At 34.8% G+C, this 17,247-nt stretch overlaps 2 protein-coding genes across 2 annotated transcripts; one reads left to right on the forward strand and one right to left on the reverse strand.

Moving 5' to 3' along the window:
- Nucleotides 1-1,935: 1,935 nt before the first annotated feature.
- Nucleotides 1,936-3,879, reverse strand: LOC121982565 (putative transcription factor bHLH041). Its single transcript, XM_042535716.1, has 4 exons — nt 3,661-3,879; nt 3,109-3,555; nt 2,521-2,901; nt 1,936-2,187 (listed from the first exon to the last, which is right to left on the reverse strand). Exons 1-4 carry the CDS (start codon nt 3,715-3,717, stop codon nt 2,095-2,097), a joined length of 978 nt encoding a protein of 325 aa, XP_042391650.1. The 5' UTR covers nt 3,718-3,879; the 3' UTR covers nt 1,936-2,094.
- Nucleotides 3,880-6,354: 2,475 nt separating this feature from the next.
- Nucleotides 6,355-14,368, forward strand: LOC121979235 (casein kinase 1-like protein 2). The gene is made up of 15 exons (XM_042531191.1): nt 6,355-6,497; nt 6,588-6,691; nt 6,788-6,828; nt 8,258-8,327; nt 8,421-8,569; nt 8,757-8,852; nt 8,938-9,008; nt 10,604-10,665; nt 10,831-10,894; nt 10,974-11,058; nt 11,142-11,268; nt 11,381-11,463; nt 11,547-11,607; nt 12,038-12,183; nt 13,721-14,368. Exons 2-15 carry the CDS (start codon nt 6,616-6,618, stop codon nt 14,009-14,011), a joined length of 1,422 nt encoding a protein of 473 aa, XP_042387125.1. The 5' UTR covers nt 6,355-6,497; nt 6,588-6,615; the 3' UTR covers nt 14,012-14,368.
- Nucleotides 14,369-17,247: the final 2,879 nt, after the last annotated feature.

The following is a 17,247-nucleotide window of genomic DNA, read 5'->3' on the forward strand; positions in this document are numbered from 1 at the left end:
TGACAAGAGCAGGGTCACCACGTGTCAGCAGGACACAGGTCGCATTTAATGAGCACACCTTACCGTGCGCGGCGCACGTGATTGGCAGTCAGGGAAAGGATTTGATAGGAATTTCAAGGGAATACAAGGCACGAGCAAGACACCGCCGACCGGATGTGCATCTCTATGCCTAGCCGAGCGGACTAGTATAGCGGCCGTTATCCAGTCAGATCGGCAGTCCAGTCAGTCGGACTTCGCCTCCCTCGACTAGACTTGAGGGGGAGGCAAGTGATCCGGCGGTTAGAACAAGGGACCCCCATTCTGAGGGGTCAATGCCACGCGGGAGTCAAAAGGCCAGGTGGCCGATCGGAGAAGGAGGGGCCGACCGGTGAATAGCCGATGGCAAAAGTCGCCCCGACAGAAGTCGGGGTTCCGACGCTCAATTGAACAGTAGCAAAGAGCCGAGCGGAAGGCCTAAGAGAAGGTGACGCTGCTAAACAGTCCCTACATGACACCCTACCGAAAATATCCCCAGCATATCGATGCCAACGGCAGGCCGGACGGGATGTGAGTGTCGTCCAGCCAGCGCTTAAGATGAGGGCTGGCCGGATGGACTCCCCGTCCAGCCGGCTTGCAGGACGCCCTGGCCTGTGATCGGTAGAGAGGGATAAGAACATCTTCTGACAGCTGTCAAGTCTTATGGCTAGGCCATGCTCCAAGTCTGACAACGGGGTGTTCTGTTGTCCCATCGAAGACGTGCTTGGACTATAGCAGTATGGCGTCAGGTAAGCTTTCTGACAGACACATACTGAGGTATGGGCTGCGGACACGTATGCGCCTCGGTGGACGTGCAGGAGCTCTTTCACCGCTCTATATAAAGAGCCTTATACTTCGCCGGAGGTACGCGTGAGACATTTTTGAAGCCACTTTTTTCACTACTTGCTTGCCTGACTTGAGCGTCGGAGGGTCGCCGCCGGGAACCCCTTCCCGGCCCGACTTCTGTGCAGGTTCGCCGGAGGTTCGTGCAACCAGTCGAAGATCCACGTCAGCCACCGGAGAGTGCCACGTGCCCAGTGTCCGTTGATTCAGCATTCGGACAGGATCATACATCAAATCAGGCTTGCTAAGAATTTATTTATGTTCATTCAATATTTACAAGATAAATTAAATGAATAAACTTTAATAATTCATTTAACTAAACGAATAAATTTGAACACGTATTCAATTTATTAATGATCGTAAACAACATTCGTCAACAATATTTATGAAGTATGTTATTAAAAAATTTCTTATTAACTTGCTAAATAAATAAATATCAAATTCAATAACTAATTAAAAAGTTTAAAATATAAAAGTTTCAAATAATTTTAAATTAAAAAATTACATTTAAATGAATCAGCTCAATTTAAATTTAAGCTCGTAAAAAAGAATCAACTCAACTTTAAATAATTATTTTAATAACTTGATTTATTTTATATTCAGCTTGACTTAATTACTCTTATCAAATAAGTTGAATTTAACTCGGCTTGATTGGTTGATATCCTTACAAAGGAGACCTGCACCATGCAGATTGGGTACCTGTTTAAAAGTTTTTACCAGGATAAGAGAAAAGAACTCTAAAGGCTCCTAAACTATAAGAAAATATAAAAATTTACTATAAAATTATTGTATAGAATGCACTAGTTATGTAAAAAAAAAAAAGTGTAACGTTTTGTTTATCCACAATAATACATGTGGTATCTATGTACGTGAATATTTACTTAATAAAATTTAGGATTATGATCAGTCGATGTAAAATATTTAATTATATATTTAACCTCTTTATACAAAGAATTATATATATTAAGAATAAATGTCCCTCATAATTCACTCTTTAAAAAAAATAAAATCGGACAGTTAAAATGCCCGTTTATCTTTTGCTCTAATATAATGACCTGTTAATTAATCTCAATGCCAAACTGTGGAAGACATCATGTTCGCCAAAGATAAATTATCATTCCAATTCTTACATCATTGAACGGGAAAACAAATTGAAAATGTTACTGGAATACTTATTCTGCAGTTTTTTTTTATAATTAATCTCAACCTCCTTCATTAATTACACACAATGCATATCTACGCCACCAAAAGAGTTTCAACACTTGCGGCAACGCCTCCAACCGCCCTGTTCATGGCTTCCTTGAATAGCGCCTCGTTCCAGTCGCACCTCTGCACCACCAAAAGACTCATTAATCATTCACCCATCAACTATAACGGATAAGTCAAGAAATGTAAACTTCACTTCCTTTTCCTTTCCTTGCAAGTCACTCTTATCGTATATATATAATAATAAGTAGCTTCATGGAAGGTCCAAATTGGAGTGCAATGGTCCATCACATCAGCCATGCATGCAACTTGCACTACTCTCCCTAAAATTATTGCCCTTTTCTCCATTGACTTGCCAAACTTATCAGAAACTCTCTCTAACAAAAGAGAAAACTACTCGGCAATTGCCATGGATGAGCTATAATTTCTTCTTGGCTAATTAACTAGTTTTTGTACCTTAATCTGTAACTTCAGATTCGCTCCTGCAGATATCTGCTGCATCTGTGGGGAGTAGGCACGAGCATCCACTGAAGCTATGCTCACAACCCTCATCCCTCTGAGGCATTCCAGAACATGCAGGATCAAGTTCACAATGTTGCATTCCACTCCCACAGCTATCTTGATGTGGATCTGCTCCAACTGCGAGCGTGGCTCTTCTGAGCCTAATTTCAGGACTTCAACCTGAACGTTATTGCCTGCCTTGTAGCCCTGATCTGCCATCTCCTTGTTTGGCAGATGTGCTTCCAGTTTTCGGTTCTTCTCCTGAAGCACCAAAATTTGAGCTCTCAGGGTCTTCAAGTAGTTCCTTGCATCGATCAGCACCGAAGCTTTATCCTTCTGTAAAAGCACGTCAACAGTGAAGATGATAGAAAAATGTATAGAAGCTAAGTCAAATTATAAAGAACAGTCTGGTGCATGAATTGTACACAGTTTTATTTTGTTTTTTGTAAAAGATTGTTTTTATAATTCAAATTCATGATCTTTCGATCACAAAATAATAATTTTACTGTTGCGTCAAGACTCCGCTTCTAGAAGCTAAATTACCTTGGAACTCGGAGGGAGGATCATGCTGAGCCTGTGGAAGCTGTCATTGAGCTTCTCGCGACGCCTCCGTTCCGATACCACGTGCTGCTGATGGCTGCTTGTTGACGGCGGCGGCGGCTCTTGATCGCGCTTTACTCTTCTCAGAAAACAGATCGAGTTCTTTATCATCTTTTGCCCCCACAGGAACTCTTTGGGCTCGTGATAATTCGGAGCCAGAGCAGAGCTGTAAGGCCTAAATGCTCGCTCGTTTAAGTTGTTGAAGTCGGTACAAGCTTCTCGAGCCGGGTTGGACATCGCCGACGTGGAAGAAGAGTAAGCGGACGAGGACGAGGCGGCGGCGGCGGCGGAAGCGATGACGGCCACCATGGCCGTCATGATCGCCGCCTCGTCACGATCCGCCGGAAACTGCACGCCTTGCAGCTGCCGGCCAAAGCTCATCGGCTCCTCCTGCCAACACAAATATGAAATCGAATTAATATAATCCTCTAAACAGAGCACACTGAACAAATTTTCTCAGTTCTTCTCCAACAAATTGGGAAGAACGTAACTCACCTGGTAGATGAATTGTTCTTGTTCTAGTGAATCAAGAGCTCTGATCATGGAATGCATGGAGAGTCTAGCTAGTCGATCAGTGGAATATAATGTAAATTGGAACTTGTAGATGGAAATATTTGTGGAGTGGCCGAGCTTTATTTATTGTGTTTACAAGAAACGGTGGTTTAACAGATGGAACTGAAAAGAGATTAATTTACACTGAAACTCTTATTAGGATTTGAGCATCAGCAAACCTTTTCCTTTTTTCATGTTTCTTTCTTGCTTTAAGCTACTTAGGACAAGACGGAGTCGTCCACTGACTGAGTCCATGAAGTGGACAAATTTGATTTACAGTAATATATAGAAACACACTGTTTCTAAGCTTCATGCATATTTTCTTAATACCAAGTTAGTTAATATTGCTAATTAACTAACACTGTTTGCTGAATACTAGAGACTGTCAAAAGTCTGCGCTACACGCGACGCGGAATTCAAAGTCCAAGTTCCACTGCTGGACCGAGCTTGCAAGATTATAGAATTTGCAATACTAAAATGCTTATCGAATTTTTTATCACTTGATCAAATTTTCAAAAGTAATAGAGAACAAGTAACTTCTTGGTTAATGTTTTTCTTTACTTTGTTACATCATTAAGCAGCTGAAAAAAAAACAGTAGATATATTCTTATTCAACCACCTCGTGAAATAATTATCATGACAATGGCAGAAAGCAAAGTTTAGTTAGGGATGAAAATGAATTGGAATTGGATCGGATTTTATATTTATTCTCATTTATTATATATTTGTCGGGTATTTAACTTTTATTTCATCCTCATATTTATTAGAGGATCGAGTATCAGAACTTTAGTACATAATTTAATGATTTTAACTAAAAAAAAAAAAAAGTAACATATGTATCAAGACAACTCCTCTCTTATAAATATCAAAAATACTAAAATCTTTCTAAATGTTATAAAAAATAAAAAATACCAAAAAATAGTAAAAGACTCAGAAGCATTTAAATGATGGAATTTGGGGTCAAAATTTGACCATTTCTATTTTACCTATAAAAATATAGGTTTTCGAATCCTATATGTGTAATCATTGATAGAGTCTAATACCAAATCACCAATCAAATATTAATTTTTGAAAATGAAAGTACATAATTTAATGAGTTTAATTCAAAACAGGATACGGATCACAACTTCTCTCTTATAAATATCAAAAATATTAAAATTATCCTAAATATTATAAAAAATAGAAATTATCAAAAATAACAAAAAGACTCTAGAAAGAGTTTAAATTGTGAAATTTGGGAGCAAAATTTGGTCGTTAAGATTTTACCTATAAAAATATAGGTTTTTAAATTTTACACGTGGACAGAATCTAATTCTAAATCTCGAACCAAATATTAATTCTAATATTTAAAAAATAGAACTTTTATTTAAAAATGAAAGTACATAATTTAAATATTTTAACTCAAAACAAGACAAGTATCAAGACAATTCCCGTCTTATAAATATAAGAAATATTAAAATTATCCTAAATATTATAAAAAATAAAAATTATCAAAATTAATAAAAAAAAAACCTTTAAAGGGAATTTAAATGGTGAAATTTGGGGTCAAAATTTGACCATTACGATTTTACCCATAAAAATATAGATTTTCGAATTCTACACCTGTAACCATCGACAAAGTCTAATTTTGAATCACGAATCAAATATTAATTCTAATATTAAAAAATATATAACTTTTATTTGAAAACAAAAGTATATAATTTAAGGATCTTAACTCAAAATGGGAAAGACACCTTCTCTATTTTAAATATCAAGAATATTAAAAGTATCCTAAATATTATAAAAATAAAAATTAATAAAAAAGTAAAAAACTCTAAAAAAAATTTAAACGATAAAATTTGTGATCAAAATTTAACCTTTATGATTTTACCTTTAATAATGTAAGTTTTCAAATTATCCATCACGAATCAAAAATTACAAGCTTTCGATACTTGAAAAGTCATATTAAATTTCAGGATGGTGTCTACATCAATTACTACGAGCATTGGTTGCCAGAAGGTAGCGATTTGTTGCCGCACTGCATTCATGGCTTGGCGTGAAGTGAAGAAGAAAGAAATAGATTTGTTGTTTATTGTGTCTGAGTGAAGGAAATTATTTACTCTATTTCGATTTCTTCCCTTCTTCAACCAAACGGTTAGGCGCGAGCTCATGTTGGGTTAGACTCTGACCAACTTGAGTCCAAGTTAGGCTTGACTCATCATGTCTCCTCACGGGGCTCAGTCACGCCTATTGGCATCTCTACTTAATCCGAACAATTTATAACTTTTAAAAAATTAGTCAATTTTTAAATTTTTAGTTGGAAAATTGCCTAAATACTATAATAAATGCACAGCTCGAGAAAATGTTGATGTCTTTGTTTACCAAACCCCAAAAAGAAAAAAAGAATTTGAAAAATGAAAAATAGATAAAACTCGTACCATTATTGTTAATTAATATTAAAAGATATCTCAATTGAACTAATTCAGTAATTTTAACGGCGAAATGAAACGCCGTTATTTTAAAAACAACGCAAAAGGCCGGAAACAAACGGATAGGCTCGGCCTCCGCTAAACAGGCAACTTCACCGAACAGTACTAACTACACTTTCTTCAGAATCCAGTGCGAATAAAGCGTGCGAGAATACGCCATCGCCTCGCTTGTTCTCCCCCCTTTTCTTCTCGTTTCTGAGCGACGAATTGACGAGGCAGGTCCCCGCTCAATCCAATCTCCGGTTCTTCCGTCGATTGAGCCCGGCTGCCTCTCTCCATCGAGCTGCTAGATTCCTTTTGTTCATCGTCGTGGTGGGTAGGAGCAGAGGTTTCGTTATTGTTGTTTACCTACCTTTTTTTTTCCAGTTTGAATGATCGAATTAGGGGTTGATTTGAAGCCAGGTTGTATCCGGTTTCCGATCGCGCTCGGATGGAGCCTCGCGTGGCGAACAAATTCCGCCTCGGCCGAAAGATAGGGAGCGGGTCCTTCGGCGAGATTTATCTAGGTTTGTCGCTGATTCAGCTTGCAATCGAGATTTTTTTTGTTATTATTTTGTGGTAGGAATTGGAATGTCTGATTCTGTGGTGGTTTCGCTTTCCAGGAACAAATATCCAAACGAACGAAGAAGTTGCCATTAAACTTGTAAGTGTAGAGTTTTGACGAGGATAGTTTGCCTTCTTCAGCAATCAATGAAAGTGTGAAAATTATTTTTTGGAGTGTTTAGTGTGGGCTTCGAGGTATTTGTGTATCTTTGATGCCTTTGCGTATGTAGTTGATTTAGCTGAAATAGAAATTTATTTATTTATTTCTTTTCAAGCTAGGGCACCATTGAAATAGATAGTTTCAGCTTGAAAATCAGAAACAAAGTCAGTTTTTTTTTACCATCATCTACTTGTGTCTCTCTTAGCGTTGGGTGCTTGTTTGGGAAAATGCAGTAGCTTTCGCCCTGGAGCTTGTTACAGGAAAGTTTGGATTGAAATTTGCAGGTGATGCTTGAAGCATCACTTGTGAAGAAACTCTTGGGAAGTTAAACCTCAGGCATATAAGATAGCATTATTGCCCTTTGTATTCCATGATATGAGACAACTAGTGTTATCCTCTTTGATTCAATGTTTTTTTTAATAATTAACTATGATAATTAGATTTTTTTGACAAATAATTAAAATAATTAGTGAAAATAATTGTCTTTTGTCAGTAATATAATTTACTTCAAATAGTTGGGACTTGACTTCTGGTTGTTTTATCTTCACTTATTTTGAATTACTTTATTAAAGATAAGTTATTTATTTTATTAATCACTTGGACATGCTCATTTCTGTAGATGGTATTATATTTTGTTGATTATCATTGATTATATTTATAATTAGAAATATTTTCTTTAACTTTGATGTTATATTGAAGCATTTAACTTATAAATAATAATTTTCGTTGAATGTAACATACTAATGTTCAAATTGCTAGTTAATTTTTTCACACTATTCAAGAAACTTCCTTCAAACATAACGGATGCTTTGATTTCTTTTCAAAAACTATTTTTTTTTCAGAGAATAAACTAACACAATAGAATATAACTTCAAAAGATTAATATTTATTATACAAGCATTTATAACATAATACTCAATGATTGTCATGAGACATTTGCAACAATAATATAAACTACTTTATATACTAATTAAATTTGTTTATTAATTATATTACACAGCCCACCTTATACATAAATACATAGTTAGATAGCATTTCTCATTTAATCTATTGATTAAATGTAGGCAAACTAGACTGCGTATTAATCTTCTGATTATTATGCCATTTTGATCAACATCTTAGCCATTAAAAGCTTAAATTAACACAAACCCTGAAGATGGCTACTACAGTTGGATTCACCTGTTATATGAAATAAATACCTCACACTCCTTATTTGTAATCTGAAATTGTGCTAATGTATATGCAACACACTACACAGAGAATATGTAAGTTTTTTTTTCCCATTGGATCGCAAGAGTTTCTTTCTGTTGGTCCAAGTTTTGGATTTTCTACCTTCCCTAAGATGGCCACTTGCTATTTATTTTCCTAGGAAAATGTTAAGACGAAGCATCCACAGTTGATATATGAATCAAAGCTATACAAGATTCTACAGGGAGGAAGTATGAAACTGCTTTATGCGTTTGTTAGTTTTGGAAATTAGATTTTGTCATTCTAATTCTTCATTCCTTTTTCTTCCTTCATTGATCTGGCAGCTGGAATTCCAAATGTTCGATGGTATGGTGTTGAGGGTGACTACAATGTTCTGGTGATGGATTTACTAGGACCTAGTCTTGAAGATTTGTTCAACTTTTGTAACAGAAAATTCTCGTTAAAGACAGTGTTAATGCTTGCAGACCAGATGGTATGAAAATTCATATTAATACTGTGTTTTTTGGGGATTATTGAGCAATTTCCAACTTATTTGTTGTTCTTGATTCTTGCCTTCCATGCACCTGCCATTTTGACTGCCACGTTGTTTGCACAGTACTTAATATTACAACTTTGGCTCACCTTCCTTGTTGGATGAATCTTTTCATTCCTTTTATCAGATAAATAGAGTGGAGTTTGTTCATTCAAAATATTTTCTACATCGAGATATCAAGCCAGATAATTTTCTGATGGGTCTTGGGAGACGAGCTAATCAAGTAAGATTTTAACTTCCCTCTACCATGCATATAAAATACACGTGTGTTATGCCTTGTTGTTAAGTTACTTTGGATTTTCATATAGGTCTATATTATTGATTTTGGACTTGCCAAGAAGTATAGAGATAGTTCTACTCACCAGCATATTCCTTATAGGTAAGTCTTTATGGCCATTTCTTCTATTTATTCGATCAGAACTATTGCATTAAGCACTAGCAGATAGCTGACATGTTTTTAGAGACTTCTATAGTTCTATTGTGATGTACTTTGTAAACATGTTAATATCCTATTTTTTGAAGTAGAGGCTTATAGAAATGAGTGCCTCGAGAAGTGGAGTTTATTCCTTATGACACTTCCCAATATCTGAATTGGTATGACCCTTTTGTGCTTTGGCTGCTTCTTTGGTATTAGGCATTAGAATCATGGTTGTATGTCCAAATCATGGGAAAATTAGTTTTTTTGTTATGCCAAGAGTTATCATTGTGGAAATAATAATTTTTTGATTTTTCCCCTTTTACTTGAGCACTTGGTTTGGATTTAGAATTTTTTTTTTCTAATCCCATATACTTATTCTTTATTAGAGAAAAATTCCAGGTATTCCTTTGTCATAGCCTTTCCATATTAGTGTTATTTTTGGTCTTACATGCAAAATAGGACAATGTCTATTCCTTCCAATTATTAAGCTATGTTTACTTAGTGGAAGAGAAGTTGGAGAGAAAGGAGAGGAGGGAGGAGGGGAGGGGAGAGGAGAAGAGGGATTAAATCTTATTTACTTTAAGGAGGAGAATATGGGGGTGAGGGAGGAGGAAAGAGGAGAGACGAAGAAGATAGATGAAATATCCGCCATCAGCTGGTAGCATTGGCATCGATTTCCCCCATCCAGGCTTTATGTTTCCATGTGACATATCGGAAAGGAAGATTAATTATTTGATTGAAGAAGAATTTTTTTGATGATAAATGTAATTACTGCCAACTAACAAGGATTTGAGATGACCTTTCTTCCCCAGAGTTGAGGAAATGTAATAATTAGCAATAATTGTATCACATAAAATCTTGCTCAACATTATATTTCAGTCAGTATTAGAACCTTTTGTGCGTTTAGTTAAGTGAACTTACAGTTAGGAAGTTAATTGTGTGAATTTATAGCATATATATTATTCAGAAGGAGAATTAGCAATTATAGGTTTCATCTATTAGAATCATTGTAAATATTGGAGGTTTTCTGCACATGATCAAATTTGTAAGATCTGCAGCACCAGTAAGCTGTCTTATAGGAAGGCATAACAAGAATGGCCATTCCACTCTCGTATCTGTATCAGCAAATACTGGTTGGCAAAATCCATATACAGTTATGTGACATCTCGAAAAATTCCAAGTAAAAAAAAATGTTTGATAGTACTAGTTTATATCAAGTTCTTAACCAAGCAGTCCATAGTTGCAACGGTGTTGTCTAGTTTTTGTCAGCAGAATCTGCAGTTTCAGTTGCTAACAACAATGATAACAATCAAGCCTTTAACCTACTAAGTGGGGTTACCTTTATGGATTCTCCTTTTAGTGTGCGTATTTTATCATGTTTTAACATTGTTTCTTTTTCATATTTTTAGTAGTCTCTTTATATACTGCCGACTCCACCTAGTGGGATTAGCCTTAGTTGTTGTTGTTGTAGTAGTCTCTTTATATTCTACCTCAGTTTCATTAGCATGTTGTTTGAACTTGATGCTCCTTTTCATTTGTCAATATCCTCTTCGCAGAGAGAATAAGAACCTGACTGGAACAGCAAGGTATGCAAGTGTTAACACACATCTTGGCATAGGTATGGAACCTAATTTTTACTTCACTCAATATTTATATGTTTAATCTGGATCTATCTGTTATGATAAATATTTGCTAAATTGAATTTTGGTTGATTTATTTTCAGTTTTGCTCTTCATTATGAATCCATAGTCTGACTTCTATGTTTCTGGTTTTTACTGCAAAGAGCAAAGCAGGAGAGATGATTTGGAATCTCTTGGATATGTTCTTATGTACTTCTTAAGGGGAAGGTGCACTTGGGTTTCCCAAAATTTCTTTTCCTATATCTGTTAACTTTTCTAATATAAATTTGCTGATTCTTTGTTTCAGTCTTCCATGGCAAGGTCTGAAAGCTGGAACCAAGAAACAAAAGTATGAAAAGATTAGTGAAAGAAAAGTTGCCACATCCATTGAGGTTTGTTTTTATTCATGTCACTAGTTGAGTTCTTTTTCCCTTGACATTTTCACTTGAGGATGGAGAGCTATTGGTGCAATCAGGCTTTATGTCGGGGTTATCCTTCAGAGTTTGCATCATATTTCCACTATTGTCGTTCGCTACGTTTTGATGATAAGCCAGATTATGCATACCTTAAGAGATTGTTCAGGGACCTCTTCATCCGAGAAGGTTAATTTTCTTCTTAGATTTTTTTTTTTTTCCAAACTTGTGTCAGATATCTCATAACTGATAACTTTTTAATCTTTATATGAATGGTTGTAACACTTGCTATATGTTGCAGGATTTCAGTTTGATTATGTTTTTGATTGGACAATTTTGAAGTACCAACAATCACAGAGTGCTAATGCTCCTTCACGAGCTATTGTTAGTTTGAAGAACATGTTTACTTATAAATTGAAATAGTCTTTTGCATTAGTGACTAAGTTGTATTATCTCTTATTTCTTAGGGACCAGGTGTGGGACCTAGTTCTGGCTTGGCTCATGCTACTACAAATGATAGACAGCCTGGTATGCCTGTTTACCTGGTGCTATAGTTACTGGTTTTTAGCTTGCATATCTAATTAGGTTTTGCAAATCTGATAATTTTCATGTAATTTAATCCTTTTAGCATGATTTCAGCACATATATGTTGTCTTGTCTCTTAGAATTTACTCATATGTCTTTACCAACTTATAATCTGCCCAGAAATAAGCAATAACTTCTGTGCTATTGTGAATCAATGCAGAATTATAGTTTCACTAACATTTGAAATATCATTACTTAGAAAAGAACCTTCACATGAATTTGCTGTTAGATAGTTTATTAATCTGAATGTTCTTGTTGTTGACACAACATTCAAAGTAGTGCAGTATGTGTTCCAATTGGAGGTTGCAAATCATAACTTCTTCCAACCATTATTGGTTGAACAGATTAATTTGTTCTTTTTTTGTTCTGTTAGGTGGTGAAGAAGCAAGGACAAGTGGTTGGGCAACATTGGACCCCACTTATCGCCCAAGAGTTCCACCTCCAGCTGTGCATCCTGGGAACTTGACCAAGCAGAAGGCTCCTGTTGGTCATGATTCACCTGCAAACAAAGAAGCTGTTGTGAGTTTTGTATCTTCTTTTCACCTTTCTGTGTAGTAGCAAGCATGGTTTATGATTGTTGGAATAGATATTCAAAAGTCGTCTTCATAAAAGTTGGATTTCATGGTTGTAATAATTTGTTTTGATATGGACTACGATGAATTAGTTAATATAAGTATGGTCTATTGTATCAAAGTTTGACAAAGATGTGAATTCACATGCATCAAACTAAGTCGGTGTCAGGTGCTTAGAAGTTTGTGTTGCTATATGTTAGACTAGGAAAAAGTCTCACTTATCATGTTTGGGCTATTATAACATCTAATAAACACCATTTTTTGGATATAACTATGGTTTATATTGCATAGTCACTCAAGTTTGCAACTTAGCCCTTGTAAGAGAATCTTCTCTACACATGGGATTTGACACGAATCACATGGCTTGATTTAGTCAAGATTTCATAGAATTTGGCAGAATCCCATTCTGTCACAAAACCCATTTAGGAGATGAAATTTGTAACTTTCCTATGCTTGAGATGCTCAACATTTCTGTTATTCCATCAAAAAAAAACTAATTCTGTTTCTTTTTTAAAAAAAAATGCCTTTTTTGAAATTTGTTCCATGTGGATGGTCCTCTATTGATATGAAATTTATATTCCTGGTTCTTGTTTTTCATTTGTATCTACCTTTAAATTTTTAGAGATTTACCCTATTCTTCTGTGGTGCAAAAATCAGGTAGATATAATCTCTTGTTCTTGTAATTTAATAAGGGAATGATGGTGATTATCTTTAAGGTTTTCCTGCTTAGTAATTCACCCTACTTTAATGACTTACTAAAACACATAGCTTAGGATTACTCTTCGTAGAATAACTTTTTTGTGTCTCACTTAGCAACAATTTTTCTACGATCTTGAATATTCGTATCATGTATTAATTGACTCGTTTCTGGGCCCATTAGAAATTTGAGGGCTTTCTGTTTCTTTAATTGGGATGTGAAGAATGAAGATAGTCAATTGAGACAATTGTTATGTACATGTTTGTGAAATCATATTATTGAACATTTCTCATTCTTGAAGTTAATGTGTGTTACACAAGTTGCTTGGAATCGCTCATGTTCATCCTTGCTTTTATCTTTCCTATTCAGCCATGTCAATTACTAAGGTGGGCATCATACAAGTGAATTTTTAATGGGCCTTGTCCTTCTATTTGTAGTATTGGATTCCTGGCTGTGAGCTTTGTTCAGACAATCAATGCTCTATGAGAGCATAGTTTCCACAAACCTTGAATTACATGCCTGCCTTGAACTTTTGTGAATGTCTTGTTCTTCTTCTGCAATAGTACATTTAGTAGAGTTTCTCTGTTCAAGCTCTTGTTTGTCTATGCCATCGACTTGGTGATTTATTGTTGTAAGCGGGAATGTTTAACAACCTTTACGACCTCATTTGGTCATGCTCTTTTTACCTACTGATTACATTGTCTAGCTTCCAAGTCGTTAGTAGGGCATGTTATATTGCATGTGCTAATTGATTCTATGTCTTCTAACACTGAAAAGGCATTTGTAGTTTTCCAGTTCAACTTTTTTGGGTCAATCAAGCGGATCTTCAAGGCGAGCTGTTGTTTCTAGCAGCCGAGAAATAGGCTCTGAGGCTGATCAATCACGAACTCGTACTACGGAGGCCAGTCCTGGGACCTTCCGTAAAATTTCAAGTTCCCAAAGAAGCTCCCCGTTTAGTTCTGCAGAACCCAGACACTCTTCCCAGGTAAGGAACCAACCAAACTTGAAGAACTTCGAGTCGACTCTCAGAGGGATCGAGGGCCTTAGTTTTGACGATGAGGAACGGATCCAGTATTAGCCTTGCCAAGAAAGCTTCACGTCGCGGTCTCTTATCTTTGTAAAATTTTTAGAACACAAGGATTGCAGCAGCCTTCACCTGATCTGGTATATTACTCTGGATAACTGGATTTGAGAAATTTTCTTTCACAGACAGTAGATTGATGGTGGGTCTGAGGAGCTGTCAGTGTTTGTAAATTTATTTAGAATTTGCCATCTCTCCTCTGCTTTTATGACTGTCACAAGCGCCGTGTATTGTTTGTTTATTTCTGCTTCTGCTGTAAAAGGTTGGCTGGCTACCAGCCTTCCAGTATTATTGGATGACAAACCATTCATCATGGCTTTTATTAAGTTCACTAATGAACTGTTCATCATGGCCTCTATTAAGTTCACTAATTAACTGTTTGTTGTGGTTAGATTCAAACTAGATTATCGCAGTATAGTGATTAGGGGGGTAAACAAATTACATCGAGTTGAATAATAAGAAAATATTGATGTTTGAGTTTGAGCTATACTAAGCTCAATTTAAAATTTAAAAATATAAATAATTTTAGTTCGAGTTTGATTCAAAATAAAATTTCAGTTCGATTCAAATTGTTTGAACGAATTGAAAAAATTTAAATTTGAATTCAATTCGAATTATTTAAATTTTAATTTAAGTATATTTAAATTAAAATTGTGTAAAATAATTAGAATTTAATTTGAATTATAAATGGTTTGTGTGTAATTGAATAAAATATTATGAGTTTAAATTTGGTTTGAAAAAATCATGGAGCATGTTTGAGTTTGATTTTGATAATTTTAAATATAAATTAAGTAGTTTTTGAACTTGTCGGAAAAACTTTATGAACCTGCTCAATTTGTTTGCATCACCGACCCTCAAAACTCCAATCCAATCCGTTTTTATATATTTGATTTTTTTTTTCAAAAATAATTTATCAAAAGATGTATCCAAATTTTTAAATTTATCCAAAGATATATATTATTTTGTTATTTAGATATACTAGTTTATAGTATTATTTTCTATTCTATCCTCTTGATTATTTTTATTTTTTACTTTCTCTGTTATTTTTCTCTCTTCTTTTTCCTCCTATGCATGTAATGTTTCTTCTCTTCCCTCTTATCTTTTTTCCTTTCTTTTGTACGTCGATTTTTTTTAAAATATTTTAACATCTCTAAGAAACCAAAATAAACAATGGATAACATATTTGAACTCCTTGCAACCCTAAAAATCCACAGGAACTGAAATGAGTACAATCGTAACTTTCTAAGTCCATCAGTGAATTTTGGTTGAAACTCACTAATGGATCTAGAGAGCTCCGATTGCATCCATTTTAGTTCATGTGGATTTCTAGGATTGTAAGGAGTTCAAATATGATATCCATTGTTTATTTCGACTTCTAAGAGGTGTTAAAATGTAATAAGAAAGAATCATCAAAATTCTCCAAGTTGGGCATGATATAGGCCCAACGTGCGCCTGATATGATTCTATATCAGACTTAACGTGAAGAATTTTGACCCAACATGAGCCTGATATCATTCCATATCAGGCCCAACGTTGGACTTGATAGAATTCCATACCAAGTCCAACGTGAAAAATTTTGACGATTCTTCCTTATTACACTTTAACACTTCTGAGAAGCTAAAATAAACAATGGATAGCATATTTGAACTCTTTGCAACCCCAGAAATCCACAGGAATTTAAATGAGTGCAATTAGAGCTCTTTAGGTTCATCAGTGGATTTTGACCAAAATCCACTAATGAACCTAAAGAGCTCCGATTGCACCTATTTTAGGTTCTGTGGATTACTAGGGTTGCAAGGAGTTCAAATATGCTATCCATTATTTATTTTGACTTCTCAAAGGTGTTAAAATGTAATAAGAAAGAATCGTCAAAATTTTTCAGATATGGAATCATATCAGGCCCAACGTGACCCTTATATCATTCCATATCAAGTCCAACGTGGGTCTGATATCATTCTATATCAGGCATAACGTGGAGAATTTTGACGATTCTTCCTTATTATATTTTAATACTTCCGAGAAGTCGAAATAAACAATGAATAACATATTTAAACTCCTTGCAACCCCAGAAATTCACAGGAACTAAAATGGGTGTAATCGGAGCTCTTTAGGATTATCAGTGGATTTTGGTCAAAATCCACTAATGGACCTAGAGAGTTTCAATTACACCCATTTCAGTTCCTGTGGATTTCTAGGGTTGCAAGGAGTTCAAATATGCTATCTATTGTTTATTTCAGTTTCTCGGAGGTGTTAAAATGTAATAAGGAAGAATCACCAAAATTATCCATATTGAGTCTAATATAGAATGATATCAGGCCCACATTAGGCCTGAAATGGCCTGATATGGAATGATATCAGGCCCACATTGGGTCTGATATGATTCTATATCAGGTCCAACGTTGAAAATTTTAACGATTCTTCCTTATTTATATTTTAACACCTCTGAGAAGCCGAAATAAACAGTGAATAACATATTTGAACTCCTTGCAACCTCAGAAATCCATAGAAATTGAAATGAGTGCAATCGGAGCTCTTTAGATCTATTAGTGAGTTTTGGTCGAAATACACTAATGGACCTAGAGAGCTCCGATTGCATTCATTTCAATTTTTATAGATTTCTAAAGTTGTAAGGAGTTCAAATATGTTATCCATTATTTATTTCGAATTCTTAGAAGTATTAAAATATTTTTAGAAGAATAGATGTGCAAAAGAGAGAAAAAAAAGGAAAAGTAAAGAAAAACGTTTTATGCATAGAAGAAAAAAAGAAGAGAGAGAGAAATGAGAAAATAAAAAAAATAACCAGGAAAGTAAATAGAAGAAATATATAAAAAGATACATCTTTCCATAAATAACAAAGTAACAACCCCTTTGATAAATTCGAACAAAAAATTATTATATGATGATTTGACTAAAATAGTTTGAGAAAAAGAAAAATGACACTAAGAGAAGAAAGATTTAAGAGGTAAGTTAAATAATTAAATATGTAAATTGAAATTATATTTTATAACAGTAAGTTAGATAAAAGCCCCTAAATGAAACTTCAATTTTACATATAGTTCTCATCTTTAAAAAATTTTATTTCCACTCTACATATAAAATTTTATTTACTTCTACTCTTTCATACCAATATTATTATCTAATTATCCCTCATATTTTTTAATATAAAAAATTTAAAAATAAATATAATTGTTCATAAATTCAGTACTTTAAACTAGAATCGAGTATATTTTCTA

Source organism: Zingiber officinale, chromosome 5A (assembly GCF_018446385.1).
Source record: "Zingiber officinale cultivar Zhangliang chromosome 5A, Zo_v1.1, whole genome shotgun sequence".
NCBI classification, from domain to species: Eukaryota; Viridiplantae; Streptophyta; class Magnoliopsida; order Zingiberales; family Zingiberaceae; genus Zingiber; species Zingiber officinale.

Bases quoted from the DNA above. Each gene is read 5' to 3' on its own strand.
- LOC121982565 (XM_042535716.1), bottom strand. From the start codon at position 3,717: ATGCATTCCATGATCAGAGCTCTTGATTCACTAGAACAAGAACAATTC. The intron at 2,902-3,108 runs GTAATTTAGCTT...GTGCTTTTACAG, and splicing joins TCCTCCCTCCGAGTTCCAAG to AAGGATAAAGCTTCGGTGCT. The intron at 2,188-2,520 runs GTACAAAAACTA...TTGGTGGTGCAG, and splicing joins ATCTGAAGTTACAGATTAAG to AGGTGCGACTGGAACGAGGC.
- LOC121979235 (XM_042531191.1), top strand. From the start codon at position 6,616: ATGGAGCCTCGCGTGGCGAACAAATTCCGCCTCGGCCGAAAGATAGGG. The intron at 11,059-11,141 runs GTTTGTTTTTAT...TGGTGCAATCAG, and splicing joins AAGTTGCCACATCCATTGAG to GCTTTATGTCGGGGTTATCC. The intron at 11,464-11,546 runs GTTAGTTTGAAG...CTTATTTCTTAG, and splicing joins ATGCTCCTTCACGAGCTATT to GGACCAGGTGTGGGACCTAG.